The sequence below is a fragment of the Cottoperca gobio genome, unplaced genomic scaffold, assembly GCF_900634415.1.
Source record: "Cottoperca gobio unplaced genomic scaffold, fCotGob3.1 fCotGob3_253arrow_ctg1, whole genome shotgun sequence".
Taxonomy (NCBI): Eukaryota; Metazoa; Chordata; class Actinopteri; order Perciformes; family Bovichtidae; genus Cottoperca; species Cottoperca gobio.
Genome location: NW_021166875.1, coordinates 1 through 17500, shown reverse-complemented (window position 1 = coordinate 17500; position 17500 = coordinate 1). Strand labels below are relative to the sequence as shown.

At 43.9% G+C, this 17500-nt stretch overlaps 1 protein-coding gene across 1 annotated transcript in view; it reads right to left on the bottom strand.

Moving 5' to 3' along the window:
• Positions 1-13485, bottom strand: part of polr2b (RNA polymerase II subunit B) — a 16602-nt gene extending 3117 nt beyond the window's left edge. Inside the window, 18 exon segments of the mRNA XM_029426898.1 lie at positions 110-204; positions 277-373; positions 593-761; positions 2527-2725; positions 2911-3065; positions 3333-3444; positions 3718-3857; positions 4040-4183; positions 4363-4549; positions 4657-4776; positions 5291-5487; positions 5606-5770; positions 5879-6037; positions 10200-10419; positions 11170-11282; positions 11998-12148; positions 12622-12694; positions 13333-13485. Of these exon segments, the coding sequence (XP_029282758.1) occupies positions 110-204; positions 277-373; positions 593-761; positions 2527-2725; positions 2911-3065; positions 3333-3444; positions 3718-3857; positions 4040-4183; positions 4363-4549; positions 4657-4776; positions 5291-5487; positions 5606-5770; positions 5879-6037; positions 10200-10419; positions 11170-11282; positions 11998-12148; positions 12622-12694; positions 13333-13351 (2515 nt within the window). The 5' untranslated portion in view covers positions 13352-13485.
• Between the last annotated feature and the right edge of the window lie 4015 nt (positions 13486-17500).

Here is a 17500-nt window from a genome sequence, read left to right as displayed (position 1 = left end):
GAGAATGATTTTAATTTGTTCTCAATCTGTACCACCGACACACTGCTATCACACCGGAGAAGATTGAACGGGGCAACTAAAGAAGTGAGCTTTTAACTTCAGTTCTCACCCTGACAGGTTTCACGTGTCGGCTTCTCGAATATCTCCTCCTGATCAAAACCTTTCTTAGACTCCTGCTCTTTGTAGGACCGATAGAAAACAGACCTGCAGGGTGAAGAAAAAAGCTTTAGAAACTAACACTGTTAAAGGATGAAGGTGTAGAAGGTAGTGGCTGACCTGAAGAAGCCTCGATCCACGGCAGACCTGTTCATGATCACAGAGTCCTCCTGGTTGTATCCCGTGTATGAGGCAATTGCCACGATTGAGTTGATACCTGAAAAACACGAGGTATCAACTTGTATGTATGTATGTATGTATGTATGTATGTATGCATGCATGCATGTATGTATGTATGCATGCATGCATGCATGCATGCATGTATGCATGCATGCATGCATGCATGCGTGTGTGTGTGTGTGTGTGTATGCATGCATACATACATACATCTAACCTGAACACGTGATCAGTCTGACTGTACAGGTGTATGCGTTACCTGCAGGCAGCTCTCTGAAACGCAGGTACTCCATGGATCGGGTGGTGACCAGCGGTTTCTGAGGGTAATACAACACGTGAGCCAGCGTGTCCATTCGTACATGAAAGTTGGTGATGTAGACTCCCATGGCCTGTTTGCCCATAGCAGACTGGTACGTGTTCCTAGGAGACTGAACCACAGCACAATAGGGATACATCATTAGTCATTGCATTTCATTTTATATGTCCTTCACCAAACTAGGGCTGTACGATATTGGAAATAACTGACATTGCGATATATATTTTCTTCCGATATACACTGCTAAAAATCATCAGTGTATAGAATCAAGTCATTTAAACTTCTGGGATATTGATCTCATCATTTAAGTAGCAGAGCGGGTTGTTAATGAGTTTTAGCTGCTTTGGTGTTAATGAAATTTACAACAGGTGCACAAGAGGGGCAACAATGAGATTATGGAATGGAAAAGTCCAGGTGGAGGCCACTGACATTTTTTCGCTCCTCATCTTTTCTGATTGTTTTTCACTAGTTTTTCATTTGGCTGGACCCTACAGAGGTTGCACAGGCAGTCCAACTCCTCCAGGATGGCACAACAATACGTGTCATTGCCAGAAGGTTTGCTGTGTCTCCCAGAACAGTCTCAAGAGCATGGAGGAGATTCCAGGAGACAGGCAGTTACTCTAGGAGGGTCTGGAGAAGCTGTGGAGAATGTTATGCTGCCTGTAACATCGTTCAGCATGACCAGTTTGGTGGTGGGTCAGTGATGATCTGGGGAGGCATATCCATGGAGGGATACACAGACCTCTACAGGCTAGACAACGGCACCCTTACTGCCATTAGGTATCGGGATGGAATCCTTGGACCCAATGTCAGACCCTACGCTGGTGCAGTGGATCCTGGGTTCCTCCTGGTGCACGACAATGCCCGGCCTCATGTGGCAAGAGTATGCAGGCAGTTCCCGGAGGATGAAGGAATTGAATACCATTGACTGGCCCCCAAGCTCGCTTGACCTAAATCCAACAGAACACCGCTGGGACATTATGCCTCGGTCCATCCAACGCCGACAGGTTGCACTTCAGACTGTCAGGAGCTCAGTGATGCCCTGGTCCAAATCTGGGAGGAGATACCACAGGACACCATCCGTCGTCTCATTGGAGCCCCGACGTTGTCAGGCATGCATACAAGCACGTGGGGGCGATATACAGGCCCGAGTACCATTTTGAGTTGCTACAATGGAATTTCAGCAAAATGGACGAGCCTGCCGCATCATTGTTTCACTTTGATTTTTGGGGTGTCTTTGAATTCAGCCCTCTGTAGGTTGATCATTTTAATTTCCATCAAAACGTTCCTTTCGTTCCCAACACATTACCCAGTCCATATCAGTATAGATATCCAGCATGATTTTTGTTCCCATTGAGATCTGATGTGCTTTCAAAGTGTTCCTTTAATATTTTTGAGCCATGTATATATTGTATATGAAAACAATACAGGAATTTTCACCAGATGAGGTCAAAGAACACGTTTTTGGTCAACTTTCTGTAGCCGAAATATTGCCTTACAACTGACGTTTCATTTTGTTTTTCTCCGGTTCCTCACTCATTTTCAGGTTTGTGGTGGACGACTGCTTTGGTTGATTGATAAGTTGATGTGTATGAACATATTGGTCACTCACTGGCAACAAACTGCGTGTAGCCGAGAAGCCGTAAATCAGAGTAAATTATTTTTCATCAGACAGACTTATCTTGTAGATTAGTTATAGAAAATGTTTTCTTTTTGTATCAAGCAGCAAATAAGTTGTAGCATGTGTTAATTTGCTTCACTTTGTTCTACACCGAACCCAATTTAGTCCCTCAACAGCATGGCGGCTTCTGTTTTTATGCAATTTTTCTCATAAAAACCTGAAAAGCTTCATAAGAATAGTTCTAGTTTATTTATACCTGGTTGTGGTCGGGGAACGGGATGATGGAAGCACAGACTCCGAGGATCATGGACGGGTGGATCTCACAGTGCGTGTAGGTGGAGCAGTAGGCCACGCCCTTCTCCTGGAGGTCATCGGGGGTCATGGCCAGCATCACTGTCTCTTCCTCCAGAGTGTCAATGTACTCCACCACACCGCTCGCCACCAAATCCTGCCAGCTGAAGACAAACAAACACTTCACTTCACTAGAACCTTTACGAGAGCAGTCAAAAAACTCTACGGGAACAAAGGATTCACTCTACTGCAGGGCAGCTTTACCTGTCCTGTCTCACCTGTAGTTGTCCTGTCTCACTCGTCTGTCTCTCTTGTAGTTGTTGTCCTGTCTCACCTGTCTCTGTCTCACCTGTAGTTGTTGTACTCTCTTTCCTTCAGCTGGTCGATGTGTCGTCTCTTCAGCAGCAGTTTCTGTTTCTCTACGATCAGCAGTGGTCGGCAGATTCGTCCGGCGTCAGTGTAGATTCTGATCTCACGTTCTCTGATGTCTCTGATCATCGACACCTGAAAGGTTGAGAACCAGCAGGAGTCATTAATCTGGTAACATTTTAAATTTCTTATTGAAACTACCATGCGTCTTTAAGTACTTTCTGATTTCCCCACCCTGTCTGCTCATTGGTTTCACCTGTTCGTCTTTAAAACCACCACTCAGGTATGAAGTTTAATTTAAAAAAGGATCAGTAAAGTCCCAGAACAGCTGCTCACTGTAGTTTTTAATTCTATGGCTGTGAAGATTAGAAACAGTGGTTTCAATTAAAAATGCATGGTTACCTCGGACACGATGATGTCCATCTGTCTGCGAAGTTTCCTCAAAGTGTTCATTAGTTGTTCGGGATCTTTGTGGATTCCAACCCAGCAGCCGTTCACAAAGATCTTGGTTGCACTAAAACATGAAAACACAAATAAACCAGATATAACTCAAATATAAATCACACGTAAAGTCAGAGAGTTTCAGCACAGTCAGTTAAATTAAACGTTGATTATTGATTAACACTGTGCCGTAGTTAATGACAGGTAAGTGATTATCTTTGAGTTATGGACAAAACAAGACATTTGAGGACGTCATCTTGGGCTTTAGAGAACATTGACTTTTTATTTTATTTTTTACCATTTTCTGACATTTTATAGAGCATTAAATCAGGCTGAAGTGACTGACTCTGCGATGGCAGCAGGTGAGATCTCCTCCAGGTTCTCCATACTCCACTCCTCCAGAAACTCCAGGATGGGAGACGGCTGAGAGCCCACAGAGATGTAAGCCATGAGGGCCAAGTTCTTCACCAGACCCACAGCGTGACCCTGCAACACAAACGCTGTCTGTCTATCTGCTTACCAAAAAAGTAAAAGTATAAAGCTCGGGGGATTTAAATCATCCACTGTGTGACAGACCTACACTCCCTTCTGGACTTAAACTGCTTCAGATTCTTTGTGTTTATAGAAATCTGCATTTTCAGATTTCTCAGTGTCCTTCGTTTTTTTACCTCGGGTGTCTCAGCCGGACACACCATTCCCCACAGTGTGTTGTGCAGCTGTCGCGGTTTTGCCAGTTTGCCGTCTCTGCCAATCGGAGAGTTGACTCGGCGGAGATGGGACAGAGTAGATGCGAAGGTCAGACGGTTTAACACCTGGAAGCAGAAAAATAAAGCAGGATGATCTTCACTGAGCTGATTACATGTCTGCTTGCCAGAAATCTCTGATGTTCAACAGCCAACCTTTGTCAGCTGTGACAGATAATACATTATTTCAGGAGGGTTAACTTGTAAAATCTGCATCTGTGTGATGAATGAATGTCCCCTGTTCTCACCTGCGACACTCCAGCTCGAGCCTGGTGAGCCTTCTTCACGTCTCCCCAGTTTCCGGTGGCCAGCGAGTACTTGAGGCCGTCTGAGATGATTCGGGTTTTAATGGCGAGCTCCAGATTGAAGTCTTTTCCTCTGTCGATGAACTTCTGAGCGTATATCCTGATCTCCTTCAGCAGGTTCTTAAACATGCTGAACAAAGGCAACGTTTTATTGTTTATTCACAGAGTTAAAACCTGAGCAACATTTACTTTAAAATCATGCATGTGTATTTAATGCGTTTATGTTTCCTGACCCACCCTCTGAACAGAAAGGCCAGGAGTGGCCCGGCCAGGTCCAGTCTCTTGTTGCCGTAATGATCTCTGTCGTCCAGTTCTCGTCTGCCCAGAGCCGCCAGCAGCAACCTGTGGACCATGTACCTGAAACACAAAATACACACCGTTATACACAGTAATACACACCTTTATACTCAGTAATACACTGACAGAGTAATGTTATGGCAGCAGACACACAGCAGACCTCCTCGCAGCTAAACTAGTTGATGCGGTGGAGACTTAACGCTACTGGGAAAGTAGCTGCATGTGTGCACGACAATGCACACAACAGCTTGGCTGCCAACTCTCCCAGACGGGCGATCTGGGGATCCAGTTGCCTGTTTTGCTCATACAATGCAGCTGGCAATAACTAATGGATTTTACCTGTCTGTGCATCAAGTATCACTGCTGCTGGGCCGCTCGTTAGGCACAACAACCGCAGCAGCACCGCAGAATGCAAGGCACTAATTTTGTCAGTACACAGTAATGATGGGATAATGAGGGTCAGCTCTGAAATCTAAGATAGCACTCCTCGTCCCTAAAATCAATGAATAATCATCGTTAACTGTTATACAGGGTAATACACACACATACTACACACGGACTTGGTAGGACTCACCCTAAGAAGTAAGCCTTCTTGGTCTCACAGAAGTCGCTGACTCCGACATGCGGCAGCATCTCTTTCTGCAGAACTTCTTTGGCGTATTTGATCCTTCGTTCTTTCGTCACTCCGGGTTTTGCTCCTCTGGAACCGATAAAGTTCAAAGCCACGTTCTGCTCTTGAATCACAAAAGCTTCGTCCAGAGAAGGCTTCACCTGGAGACACAGTGACATCAAAAGGTGGGTGGGGCTAACAATGCCTATCTGTAGATGGTCCGTCTGCCTGTTATTCATGAACCAACAATCACTACTGATCAATAACTGATAGACTGACCATCTCCATCATCTCGGGGTCGTCAAAGTCGTAGATGATGTGTTCCAGAATGTCTCTGTCCGAGACAAAGCCTAGCGCCCGAAATACGATGATGATGGGTACTTCCTGTCTGATGTATGGCAGCGTGGAAACGATCCTCTGACCGATGGCACTCTTCTTCACTCCCTGAGAGCGACGATCAATAAATGAGTTAATCAATCACATCTGTCTTTTGATCGATCTTTGTATAAAAAGATGATAGTCATGTAATAAATGTATTAAATAGGGACTCACCTGTCCTCCTCGGGCCATCATGCTGACCCAGATGGTGCTGGTGGGACGGGACGAGTTCTCCAAACAGGACCGACACTCACCTGTGTACGCGTACTTTGAGTCCTTCTTGGCAAACACATACACCGTGTTGGTGGCCATCTTTTCTTGAGCGATCAGCACCTTAAAAGGAAAGGGAAACCAGTTTGATCTGATAAACTACCAACACAGCAGCACTTTGAGAGTCTCGATCTATGAAGTACTTTTGTAAAGCAATGAGGCATAAACCCACTGGTTGTATAGATGAACAGTAAGGACAGAGCGTGGGAAAGAGACGGGCTCCGTGTTTCAAGAGGACAGCACCGCAGACCCCTGACGCTCTGAGGACTCCCCGTCCCTAGCTGCAGGGAGAGAGGGCGCACAGAGCACCAAGTCCACGGGAAGCAGCGAGGTCAGGGTGAGGGGTTCTGTAAACAAGACGAGAGACTGGCCCTTACTTATCAAGTTGACACTCATTGGCTATTGAAGGCTGTAGATAAGGCATGGAAGCTCCTATTGGCTCAAATGAGGTGTCAATCTATAGCTTAGAGCAGGGGTATTCAAGTAAAATTCCAAGAGGTCCAGTTAGAGAACACTTCCTCAAGCAAAGGTCCGGACGAGGTCCGTGCGAGGTGGTGGTGCGTGCGGTGAGTCTCTAGTTCACTCCTCTCCTTCCCTCTGTGTAGGTGTGTGCGAATAATTAGAATTAATGTAAATATATGTTCATTAATATGTTATCAGAATTAAAATCAGTACAAATTACTACCGGGACATTCCAAACATTCCCCAGAGGTGTGTCAACTTGTGTTTACCAGAGCCAGCGTTTAATCATGTCAGTCTGCAAGGTTGATAATATCAGGTGACATTTTGACACCAAGCATGCTGCTAAATTCAATGCAGCATACCCACCTGGGAGCACATCTGGAAGTAGTAGAATAGAACTTCTAAAATCGTCATATGCTAAATCAACCAGTGTAATTACAACTGCTGCTACAGCCCAAGAAAAGGCAACTGCTGCTTCCCTACGAGTGATGTTTGCTTTGGGCAAAAAAAGTAAGCCATTCATGGATGCTGAGATGGTGAACTGAGATGGTTACAGAAATTTTTGCGGGAGATAAAATCAAAGAAGAAATAATTAACCGTATGAAGCAAGTACCACTCTGACACATCGGGAGGTCGAAGGGTGGAGGTACTGTTTGATGATCTATCTAATCTACAAATCTACAGATTACATGTCACTGGCTGTGGATGAATCCACTGATACAACAGATACGGCATAGCTCTCGCTGTTTGTGAGGTACTTTAATGGTGACATTTTTAAAGAGGAGTTGTTGTGCCTCATACCGCTGACAACCAACACTACAGGTGAAGTGATGTTCACTGCAGTTAAGGCTTTTTCCGAAGAGCATGGTTTGGATCTAGGCAAGATAAACCTTCTGGTTACTGATGGCTGCCCATCCATGGTTAGGAAAGAACGGGGCTTTGCATTACGCTTACGTGCAGAGTATCCGACAGTGCACACGTTGCATTGCATCATACACCAATCAGTTTTGTGTGCAAAACTGTGAGGGGAGTTGAAAGAAGCAATGGAGACGGTCGTAAATATTGTGAATCGCATTCGCTCGACATCAAGTCTTCAGCACAGGCTGTTCAATATGCTGCTGCAGGAGAAGGATGCCCCATACTCAGACCTACTGAAACACAACGATGTCCGCTGGCTGAGCCGTGGACGTGTTCATGAACGTTTCCTTGCTCTGAAAGAGGAGGTGGGAGAATTCCTCTCTGGCCAGAAATCCAGCAAAGCTAAAGACCTGCTTGCACACATGAAAACACCCGATTTCATTGCTTTTTTGTGCGACATCAAGGGCCACGTAAACAATCTCAACCTGCAGATTAGGGCTGGCTCAGGTTTGCCCTGGATCAGCCCCTAGTTATGCTGCTATAGGATTAGACTGCCGGGGGACACCTCCCTGCTCTCCTCCTCCTCCTCTTCCTCCCCTCCCTCTCTATCTGTCTGTATGCATTTATGCAAATGTATGTTACTAACTCATCTTCCGGGGCATCATCCCCGGAGTGTCTGTCTCTCATGTGGCAGGTTGCCACTGATAAAGTTTACGTCAGGATCAGGAATCGTGGCTGCGCCTGCTGCCCTGGTTCTGCTGGACACCGGGAAGCCTTTTTGACATTTTCCTGGATTCATCCAAACTTTCTCTTTTTCAACACAACATCATTTTCTGTCAAATTTTGTATTTGTACTATGTTGTTTATCCTGCACACACAACATCTATTGCACGTCTGTCCGTCCTGGGAGAGGGATCCCTCCTCAGTTGCTCTCCCTGAGGTTTCTTCCAGAGGGTCTAAGGACAGAGGGTGTAAGGACAGAGGGTCTGAGGACAGAGGGTCTAAGAACAGAGGGTGTAAGGACAGAGGGTCTAAGGACAGAGGGTGTCGTAACCTGTACAGTCTGTAAAGCACACAGAGACAAATGTATAATTTGTGATATTGGGCTATACAAATACATTTCATTTGATTTGATACAGGGGGAGAGGGTCGAGTGTGGCTGAGATCCTCGAGAATGTTGCTGCGTTTCAGGTGAACCTGAGTCTCTTTTTACCTGACACAACAGGGAAGAAGATCCACTTCCCAACATTACGCAACGTCCCCGTGAGCAGCGCAGCACCGGCTGGAATGAAGCGACTTTTGAAAAGCAATTCAACGACTTTAAGATTCCCAAAGAGCTTCTTTTATTTGTGCGCAATCCATTTGCAGTTGATGTTTCTGGGTCATATCCAGCCAAGGCCAAAGCCGTGATGCCCAGTATTGACGAGGGCGCATTCCAACTGGAGTTAGTGCAAATTCAGAGCTCTGATGTGCTGAAAGCTAAATTAGGAGAAGATGGACTGTGCGAGTTTTGGGCTCATTCTACTCAGCAGTTTCATCATTGCCGGAGACTGGCCATCTACCTGTTAACCATGTTTGGATCCACGTACATATGCGAGTCTGGATTTTCAACCATGAACTTGATAAAGAATCAGCAACGCAATCGACTCACGGATGATCATCTCAACCACTGCATGCAGCTTGCTTTGACCTCCCACCAACCTGTATTCAACAAGCTGGCACAGTCTTGGAAATGCAACTTCTCTCACTGAATTGTCATGTGAGGTAAATCTATCTATTATTTTAGTTATTTTTCTTTTTGCAATGAGTGATGGACAATGCATATGTGTGCATAATCACAAGACATTGTTTGCACTACTTCAGTTCAGAAGGTATAGCTTTTCTTTCTATTCAATATAGTTTTTGTAATGTGTGGATAATGCATATTGCATATTTGTTCATCTAAGTTGGATATACTTTCAATCCTTTTTTTCTGATGAGGTTTGACCTTATAGATAACACTACTACCCTAAAGAAAAACATGGCACATTTGTAATTTTCATTGTCAGAATCATGTGGCCCCCGACTCCAAGTCATTTTACAGTTGTGGCCCCCTGCCTAATCTAGTTGAATACCCCTGAGCTACACCATCGACTTCAAGCTCTAAACTCTGCAAGAGGAGCACTGCCTGGAAGTGTGAGGACTGTGATGTGGGCCTGTGTCTGCAGCCAGACAGGAACTGTCACTGGCAGTACCACCAAGAATTACCCTGTGTGGAAAAAAACTCCTGTACATAGTTTCCATTTTATGGCCTGTTTTTGCACATTAAAGTGACAAAGACTCAACATTTCTACTATAAATAGTTATAAACATTTCAAATTTCAAATGTAACATGCCAAATCTCTTATTCATGTTCATTGCAGTGGTTTTTGTTCAATAAACCTCTAAAATCAAATTCCTTTTTTGTGTTTTTCTTCCATGTTAAACTGTTATTACACTCTTTTAACATGCAATAAATTGTAAATAACTGCCAGATATTGAAGGTTCCAGGTATACTTGAAAAATGGGCAAAAGCACTAATTCACAGGACATTTTCTGACATTTTTATAGTCAAAATAAGCAAAAGAGTCCAGGCGGACATTTTGAAGCTTAGGTGTTAAAGGGTTAAATAGACGAAATTCTAAGCTTTCTAACGATGTATGGCATGGGTACCAAATCCAGCATGGTGGACTGTAAGCAACACAGGGCAAGATACAACCTCTGTTAAAATGTAAAAGAACACATGACGGCGGGCCGTCCACCCGGTAAGTCTGTACACTACATACGAAACCATTAGCCAACAGCTGGTTAGCTTAGTTTAGAAGAGACTGGAAACAGCTAGCTTAGCATTTAGAAGATGCACACGGTGCATGTTGTCAGGGCATACCTTCTCAGAGCCGTTGATGATGAAGTAACCTCCGGGATCGAGCGGACACTCGTTGAGCTCACACAGGTCTCGGTCCGTCAGGCCGCTCAGCAAACAGTAGGTGGAGCGAAGCATGATAGGAATTTTACCAATGAAGGTCTTCTGGTGCTGAGTCTGCAGCTGGTCCTCGCCCTCCTTTATGATGGTTTTTGTGATGTCTACGTACAGCGGTGCCGAGTACCTAAGGGAAAAATGAGACGCTTTAAATTTCATTGTAGGCTAGTTTACTTTTGATAACTTTTAGTGACCAAGAGAGAGAGTAATAAATAATAATAAAAACTTATTGCACAACAAATTATATGTATTGCAGGGTTTCCTGGAGGCCTGGGAGTCAATGTCAGCATGTAGATTTATAATATTTTCTGCTGCAACAGACACCAGATGGGAGGGGAGATCCACTCTACAAACAAGCCAGTTGTATGTATGTGAATGTGTATATATATATATATATATATATATATATATATATATATATATATATATATATATATATATATATATATATATATATATATATATATATACACATACATACATACACACATATACATACATACATACATACATACATATATTTTTGGGCTCTTTATGCCTTTAATGATAGTACAGTTTAAGATTGGGAAAGGGGAGAGAGAAGGGGGATGACGTGCAGCAAATGGCCGTAGGTTAGGGTTGGAATTCGAACCCCGGGCTGCTGCGACAAGGGCTCAGCCTTAGGGTCAGCCCTACCGGGTGAGCTACCGGGGCGCCGGTATTTATATATTTTACATGAGATGCGTGCAGCCCATATACACAATTAAACTACAGATTTACAGGGCTAGGGCTCTTATGTAGATGGGTACCACGCAGAGTTAAAGTTTCCCACAATGCTCTGTGCTGCTTGGCACAGGAGCAGAGGATGTGCAAGGGCCTCTCAGGTGATGGTACCTACGTGAGGTTTCGTAGTCGGGCCTCGTTGGGCATCATGGGAGATGGCGCTCCGTCTCTCTCCCAGTGTGTCGGCTTGGACAGGTAGATCTGCTCAAACTTCAGTAGGTAACGAGGCTGAAACAGAAACAGAGAGGCAGTCAAACACAGGCGTACAGCTGGGGGGCGTTGGGGCGTCTCTAAAACTCTGAGACCACAATACATCCAGATCAGACCAAACCAAACCAAATCCAGATCCAGATTAGGGCTGCATGATTATGGCCAAAGTGATGATCACATTCATTTATTATGATTATTCATTGATTTTAGGGGCCACATACTTTTATAACCCCCTAACCCTACATTTAAACAAACGTGCTGTTCAGCGTCGATGTATGTATGTCTGAGTTAGTTAAAGTTGAAGGACGGGATTCAGCGGGGTAGCTATAGCGATGTTATTCTTCATTCATTGCAGTAGTTTGTGGTGTTTTTCCAGGAGGTTGCCTTTAGTCCTGCTTTTACTCTTTCATTTGTTCTTGCTTAACAACCTGTTGCCTTATATCTGAAATACTTCTAAACAACAGATGAAGTGTTTCAAAGTTTTAGCTTCTAGATCTTTTGAATTTGTTTTGTCAGTCTGCTCTCTGTTGTGAAGGACTGCTCCCAAACGTGTAGCCAAAACATCAGTGGCTGGCTGTTAGTTTAGGAAGCACTTGATTTGACATGCAGTACATTTTAAATGTCAATATTGCAGTCAATCATGTTGTCTTAATTGTGTGAAGCCAAAATCGTGATCAAGATTAATGTTCGACTAATTGTGAGCCCCAATCCTGATCCAAGTGTTGCTCCTCACCGGCTCCTCCACCTCTCCCGAGGTGTGCTGGGCCTCAGCCTGCAGGTCGATGGGCGGCGCGTCCTCCACGATCCTCTGAACAGACATCTGGATGAACTCATCGAACGAATCCAGCTGCTGCCGCACTAGACCCTTCTCGTCAAAATAAGAGCTGGAAGAGAAAAAGACTCGTCAAAATAAGAGCTGGAAGAAACCTGAACGTTTATTTTCAATAAGAGTAACCCGGCCCAGTTCTTTGTCAGAATTATTGAATATTAATAGTTAAATATTGACATAAATTACCTGGACACAATAACAGACAATAAGTGAAGCTGTGACACTAAAATCAACATGATCTGTAAGAAAAACTCTTACAGGCATTTGTTTATTTCTCTTAAAGTCAAAGAGAAAATGTTATAAACACGAAGGTAAATGTCAGATTCACTGATGTTCAAAATAAAAGTCTGTTCTGTAGTTAAAGCTCCATCAAACATTAGCAGTTTCACATCTTCTGTTTGTTTTTAGACTCATTAAATATAGAAATACTCTTTAACGCCCTCTGATATGAACTGAACCGTTTTTAAAGCTGAACTTCAGCGACCTGATAATTTTCTCTAACATTAACATTGACACAGGTGAGTTTACCTGATGACGATCCAGCAAGCTTCCTGCCACAGATCTGGAGTGATTTCATCATCGTCCTCTTCGTACTGAGGATCTGACAAACACAAATACACAATATTTATAATCTCTGATCAATAAATATTATTACTGTATTTATGTCTGTACTTTCCACCGTATGCATGTCATTATTTTCACTGTATTTAAGTTTTTATGTTCACTGTAATTCCTGCAACTAAATGATTAACTACACCAACTTCCATTTACATGTTACCATTACACAGTCATCTGCTTCACTGCCGAAATATAACTATTGATAAGGACATTTAACTTATAATTCTTAAAATGTACTTGTTATGATGTATTTAGTAATTGTTTATTATAGTTTTGGTCCTTTTACTGAAGTGATGGATCGGAGTATACTAACTCATTATTTTTTGCACCATAATAAATAAATATATTATTGATATTATTATTATTATTATATGAATCACAACATTAACCTCTCAATAGCCTGTAAACTGAAACAAAGCCCCACACCGATAGCATTCGTTAGCATGTCGGCTAGTGAAGCTTCATGTTTTCAGATGAAGCTAACGTTAGCATGTCGGCTAGTGAAGCTTCATGTTTTCAGATGAAGCTAACGTTAGCATGTCGGCTAGTGAAGCTTCATGTTTTCAGATTAGGCTAACGTTAGCATGTCGGTGAGAGAAAGTTAATCAGACAGCAGCTCACCTTCGTCCTGGTCGTACATATTGTATCTCTAGATGAAAATATTAAAACAAACTGAAAACAATCCGACACGACGTTGTGACAAACAGCGCGCCTCGGAAATGTATGTCTTTTCCGGTCTTCTTGTTCTTTATTGACGCTGGACGCAGAGACGACGCACTGCTGTCCCTACAGTTTGGAACACCGTACTGCACGTGTCATCAACTGTTTAATGCTCTAAAAAGTAATTCAGGGAACCTATTACCACTACTTAATTAAATGCATGGTTGCGAGACAACAATTCTAATTTATTGATTAGGATAATTTTTTTTGTTGTTGGGACATAATAATGCTGGGAATTAAATTCACATGGCTGCATTAATTGATTTAAAACAAATTCAAATTGTAGTAACATTTTACATTACATTACATTACAGTTCCTTTAGCTGACGCTTTTGTTCAAAGCGACGTACAAAAAGTGCAAACAATCATGGAGATACAACTCCGAACAGCAAGAATCTTGTAAGTACAATAGCTTCAAATAGGTATAATCGTATAAGTGAACACTGTCTTCAAATAGCCAGTTTGAAGTGCAACAACATAAGTGCAACATACAGAAACAATAGAATACAAATTCAACTATTAGCTATAAATAAGCCAAACCAATACAAGTGCAACATACAAAGTACAGTTATTTAGTTTTCTTCATTCGCCGAGGTGCAGTCGAAACAGGTGAGTTTTCAGTCTGCGCCGGAAGGTGCGAAGACTGTCTGCTGTCCTCACATCAATGGGGAGGTTGTTCCACCATTTTGGAGCCAGGATAGCAAACAGGCGGGTTTTGTTTGAGGGATCCCACTCGTAGTGAGGGAGTGGCGAGCCGATTGGTTGTGGGAGAATGTGGATAGATTGAAGACCAGTCGGGCTGCTGCATTCTGGATGAGCTGTAGAGGTCGAATGGCACATGCAGGCAGTCCAGCGAGGAGGGAGTTGCAGTAGTTAAGGCATGAGATGACAAGGGCCTGAACAAGAACCTGCGTCGCCTTCTGAGTCAGTAGGGGACGTATCCTCCTGATGTTGTACAGAGTGCATCTGCAGGAGCGGGTTGTTGCAGCGATGTTGGGACCGAAGGACAGTTGGTTGTCCAGCGTCACACCCAGAAAGCAGCAGAAAGGTCCAGAAGGATGACAACAGAGGAGAGGGAGGCTGCTCTAGCAGCGTGGAGTTCCTCAGTGACAGCGAGGAGGGCAGTCTCAGTTGAGTGGCCCGCCTTGAAACCAGATTGGTGCGGATCAAGAAGGTTGTTCTGGTGAAGGTAAGATGAGAGTTGATTAAAGACTGCACGCTCAAGTGTTTTGGAAAGAAAAGAAAGAAGAGAGACAGGTCTGTAGTTGTTGACTTCAGAAGGATCGAGTGAGGGTTTCTTTAAGAGAGGGTTCACTCTTGCCTCCTTAAGATTGTTAGGAAAGCAACCAGATGTTAAGGAGGTGTTGATGAGATGGGTGAGAAAAGGAAGGAGATCAGGAGCAATAGACTGGAGAAGGTGAGAGGGGATAGGGTCCAGAGGGCAGGTAGTAGGACGGGCAATGTCACGCGTTCCACCCACTATTAGTTTGTTTTCACCTTGTCAGTAATTCTCTTATCATTTCAGATTCTGGTTCATCCTCACTGCCTGCAATCAACTTATTCACCTCACCTGGTTTCCACAGCCCATCTCCTCACCTGCTTCTCATTCCCTCATTAGTTCATTAGATATATACCAGTTCTCTCCCGCTTGTTCCCTGCCAGATTGTCTTGTGTTTTCCTGCCAAGCTCTCCAGCGATCGTCTAGTTTACCTGTTTAGTTTTCCTGACCTGCCCGTTTTGACCCTGCCTGCTTGTTTCTGGACTCCGATTCTTCTGCCTGCTCCTTACTGGATTTGTTTGCCTTTTGGACTGATTTACCGGTATTTGACCCTGCCTGGATTACTGAGTAAACTGAACTATATTATATTCTGCCTGTCTCTGTGTCGTGCTTTTGGTTTCAGTTCTGTCGGTTCCAGCGAACCTTACAGGCAGAGGTAATGAGAGATAGAACTTCATTCGAAGAGAGAGTGGAGAAAGAAGTAAGAGTGGGGGGAAGTGATGTGGATGGTGAACAAATGATGTTAGTCGGCAAGTCAGAAAATAAAGAGCGTATGTCATCTATCTTTTTTACAAATAGTTGACAAAGTGGGACGGTAGGAGGGAAGAAGGAGGTGGGGGACTGGGAGGGTTGAGGAGGGTGGAGAAGATCGAGAAAAGTTTTTTGGGATTGGAGAAAGAGGATTGAATTTTTTGTTGGAAGAAAGTGCTTTTCGCTTCTGAAATTGAAGAAGAGAAAGAGAAGAGTTTGAAAGGTAAGCAGGTCGTGAGGGTGTTTTGATTTCAGCCATTTTCTTTCAGCTCTCCGTAGGATGGCTCTGTTAGCACGCACAGAGTCATCCAACCAGGGAGCTGGAGGGGTCTGGCGAACCTGCTGCAGAGTGAGAGGACAGAGGGAGTCCAGAGAGGAGGACAGAGTAGAGAGGAGAGTGTCTGTGGCAGAGCAAGCATGAGTGAGAAGGAGTCAGGAGAAGGAAGGGCCGAGAGGACAGCTGAGGCAAGAGAAGAGGGAGCGAGGGAGCGAGGGAGCGGAGGTTACGGCGGAGAGGTAGGTTTGTTAGTTTGGGAGAGGGGGAGAGAGTAGGCTATGAAAAAGTGATCAGAGATGTGAAGTGGGGTTACAGAGAGGTTTGAGGTCGAGCAGTTTCTGGTGAATATGAGGTTGAGGTGGTTGCCAGCTTTGTGAGTAGGAGAGGAGGGAGACAGGGAGAGAGCAAAAGAAGATAGGTGAGATAATAAGTCTGTTGACTTATCTGACTGGATGTTGAAGTCACCGAGAAATACGAGCGGAGGGCCATTTTCAGGGATGTTGGACAGGAGAACGTCCAATTCCTCCAAAAACTCCCCCAAAGGACCTGGAGGACGGTAGAGAACAACAATGTTTAATGTAACCGGCTTTGTTACAGTGAGAAGGAGTAGGCTGTGGAGAGAGCAGCAGGGGTGGAATTGTTATCAGATGTGATCCAAGTCTCAGTGAGGGCAAGGAAGTTGAGGGATTGATGGGAGGCCTAGCCAGAGATGAACTCTGTCTTGCGAGTGGCTGACCGGCAGTTCCACAGGCCACCTGTGACGAGGTGTTGGGTCTGAGAGGGGCGGGTGGGATATACAAAAGCAGAGATGTTACAGTGGTGTTGCGAACATGTGCGAGGCCTTAATGAAATTGGCTTGATAACCTAATGTTTCTTGACCTTGAGTTCAGTATTTCAAGTCCCCTCCCTACCCCTTTACAAGCCTGGACAGATTCAGAAGGTTAAGACTGAGTGCTAGAGAACCTGTTGGCTAAACACAAAGACATTTTCAAGGTGAGTACCATTTAATTTACAAATCAACCAAAGCAATGAATTTGGGCATAATCTCAAGGGATATGACCAATAGTCGATTTAGATAAGAAAAGATAGAACTTTATTTATTTTGAGGAAAATTTTGCAATACACAGTATGAACAATAAGATTTACAAAACAAAAATGTACAAATAGTGCAAAATGTTTTATGCAAATATATATATATAGAAAAATGTAAGAATAAGATGAGATGTAAAGTAGGGTGCAATATCAAATAGATGAGGTAAGGTGCAGTATTGGCAAAATAACAACATAAAATTACAAGATAGAAATGACCAAATCAAACTAAGTTTGAAGAGGGAAAGGAGAAAGAGAGAGAGAGCGAGCGAGAGAGAGACAGAGAGAGAGAGAGGACCTTAGATCCCTGTGAGTGGTCCTCTGTCCCTCTCACGACCTGAGGTGGATGCGTTGTAAAGTCTTATAGCCACAGGCAGAAAGGACTTCCTGTGGTGTCCTGTAGTGCATCTTGGTGGTATAAGTCTGTTGCTGAAGGTGCTCTTGTATGATGACAGCACATGGTGGAGAGGGTGAGAGTCATTGTCCATGATGATCCGCAGCTTGCACAGCATCTTCCTCTCTGACACCACCACCAACGAATCAAGCTCCAGGACAGAGCCCACCTTCCTGATGATCTTATTGATTCTGTTGGTGTCGACTACTATGATGGCACTTGCTACGACAGACTGGTAGAACATTTGCAGCATGATACTGCAGACATTGAAAGACCAGAG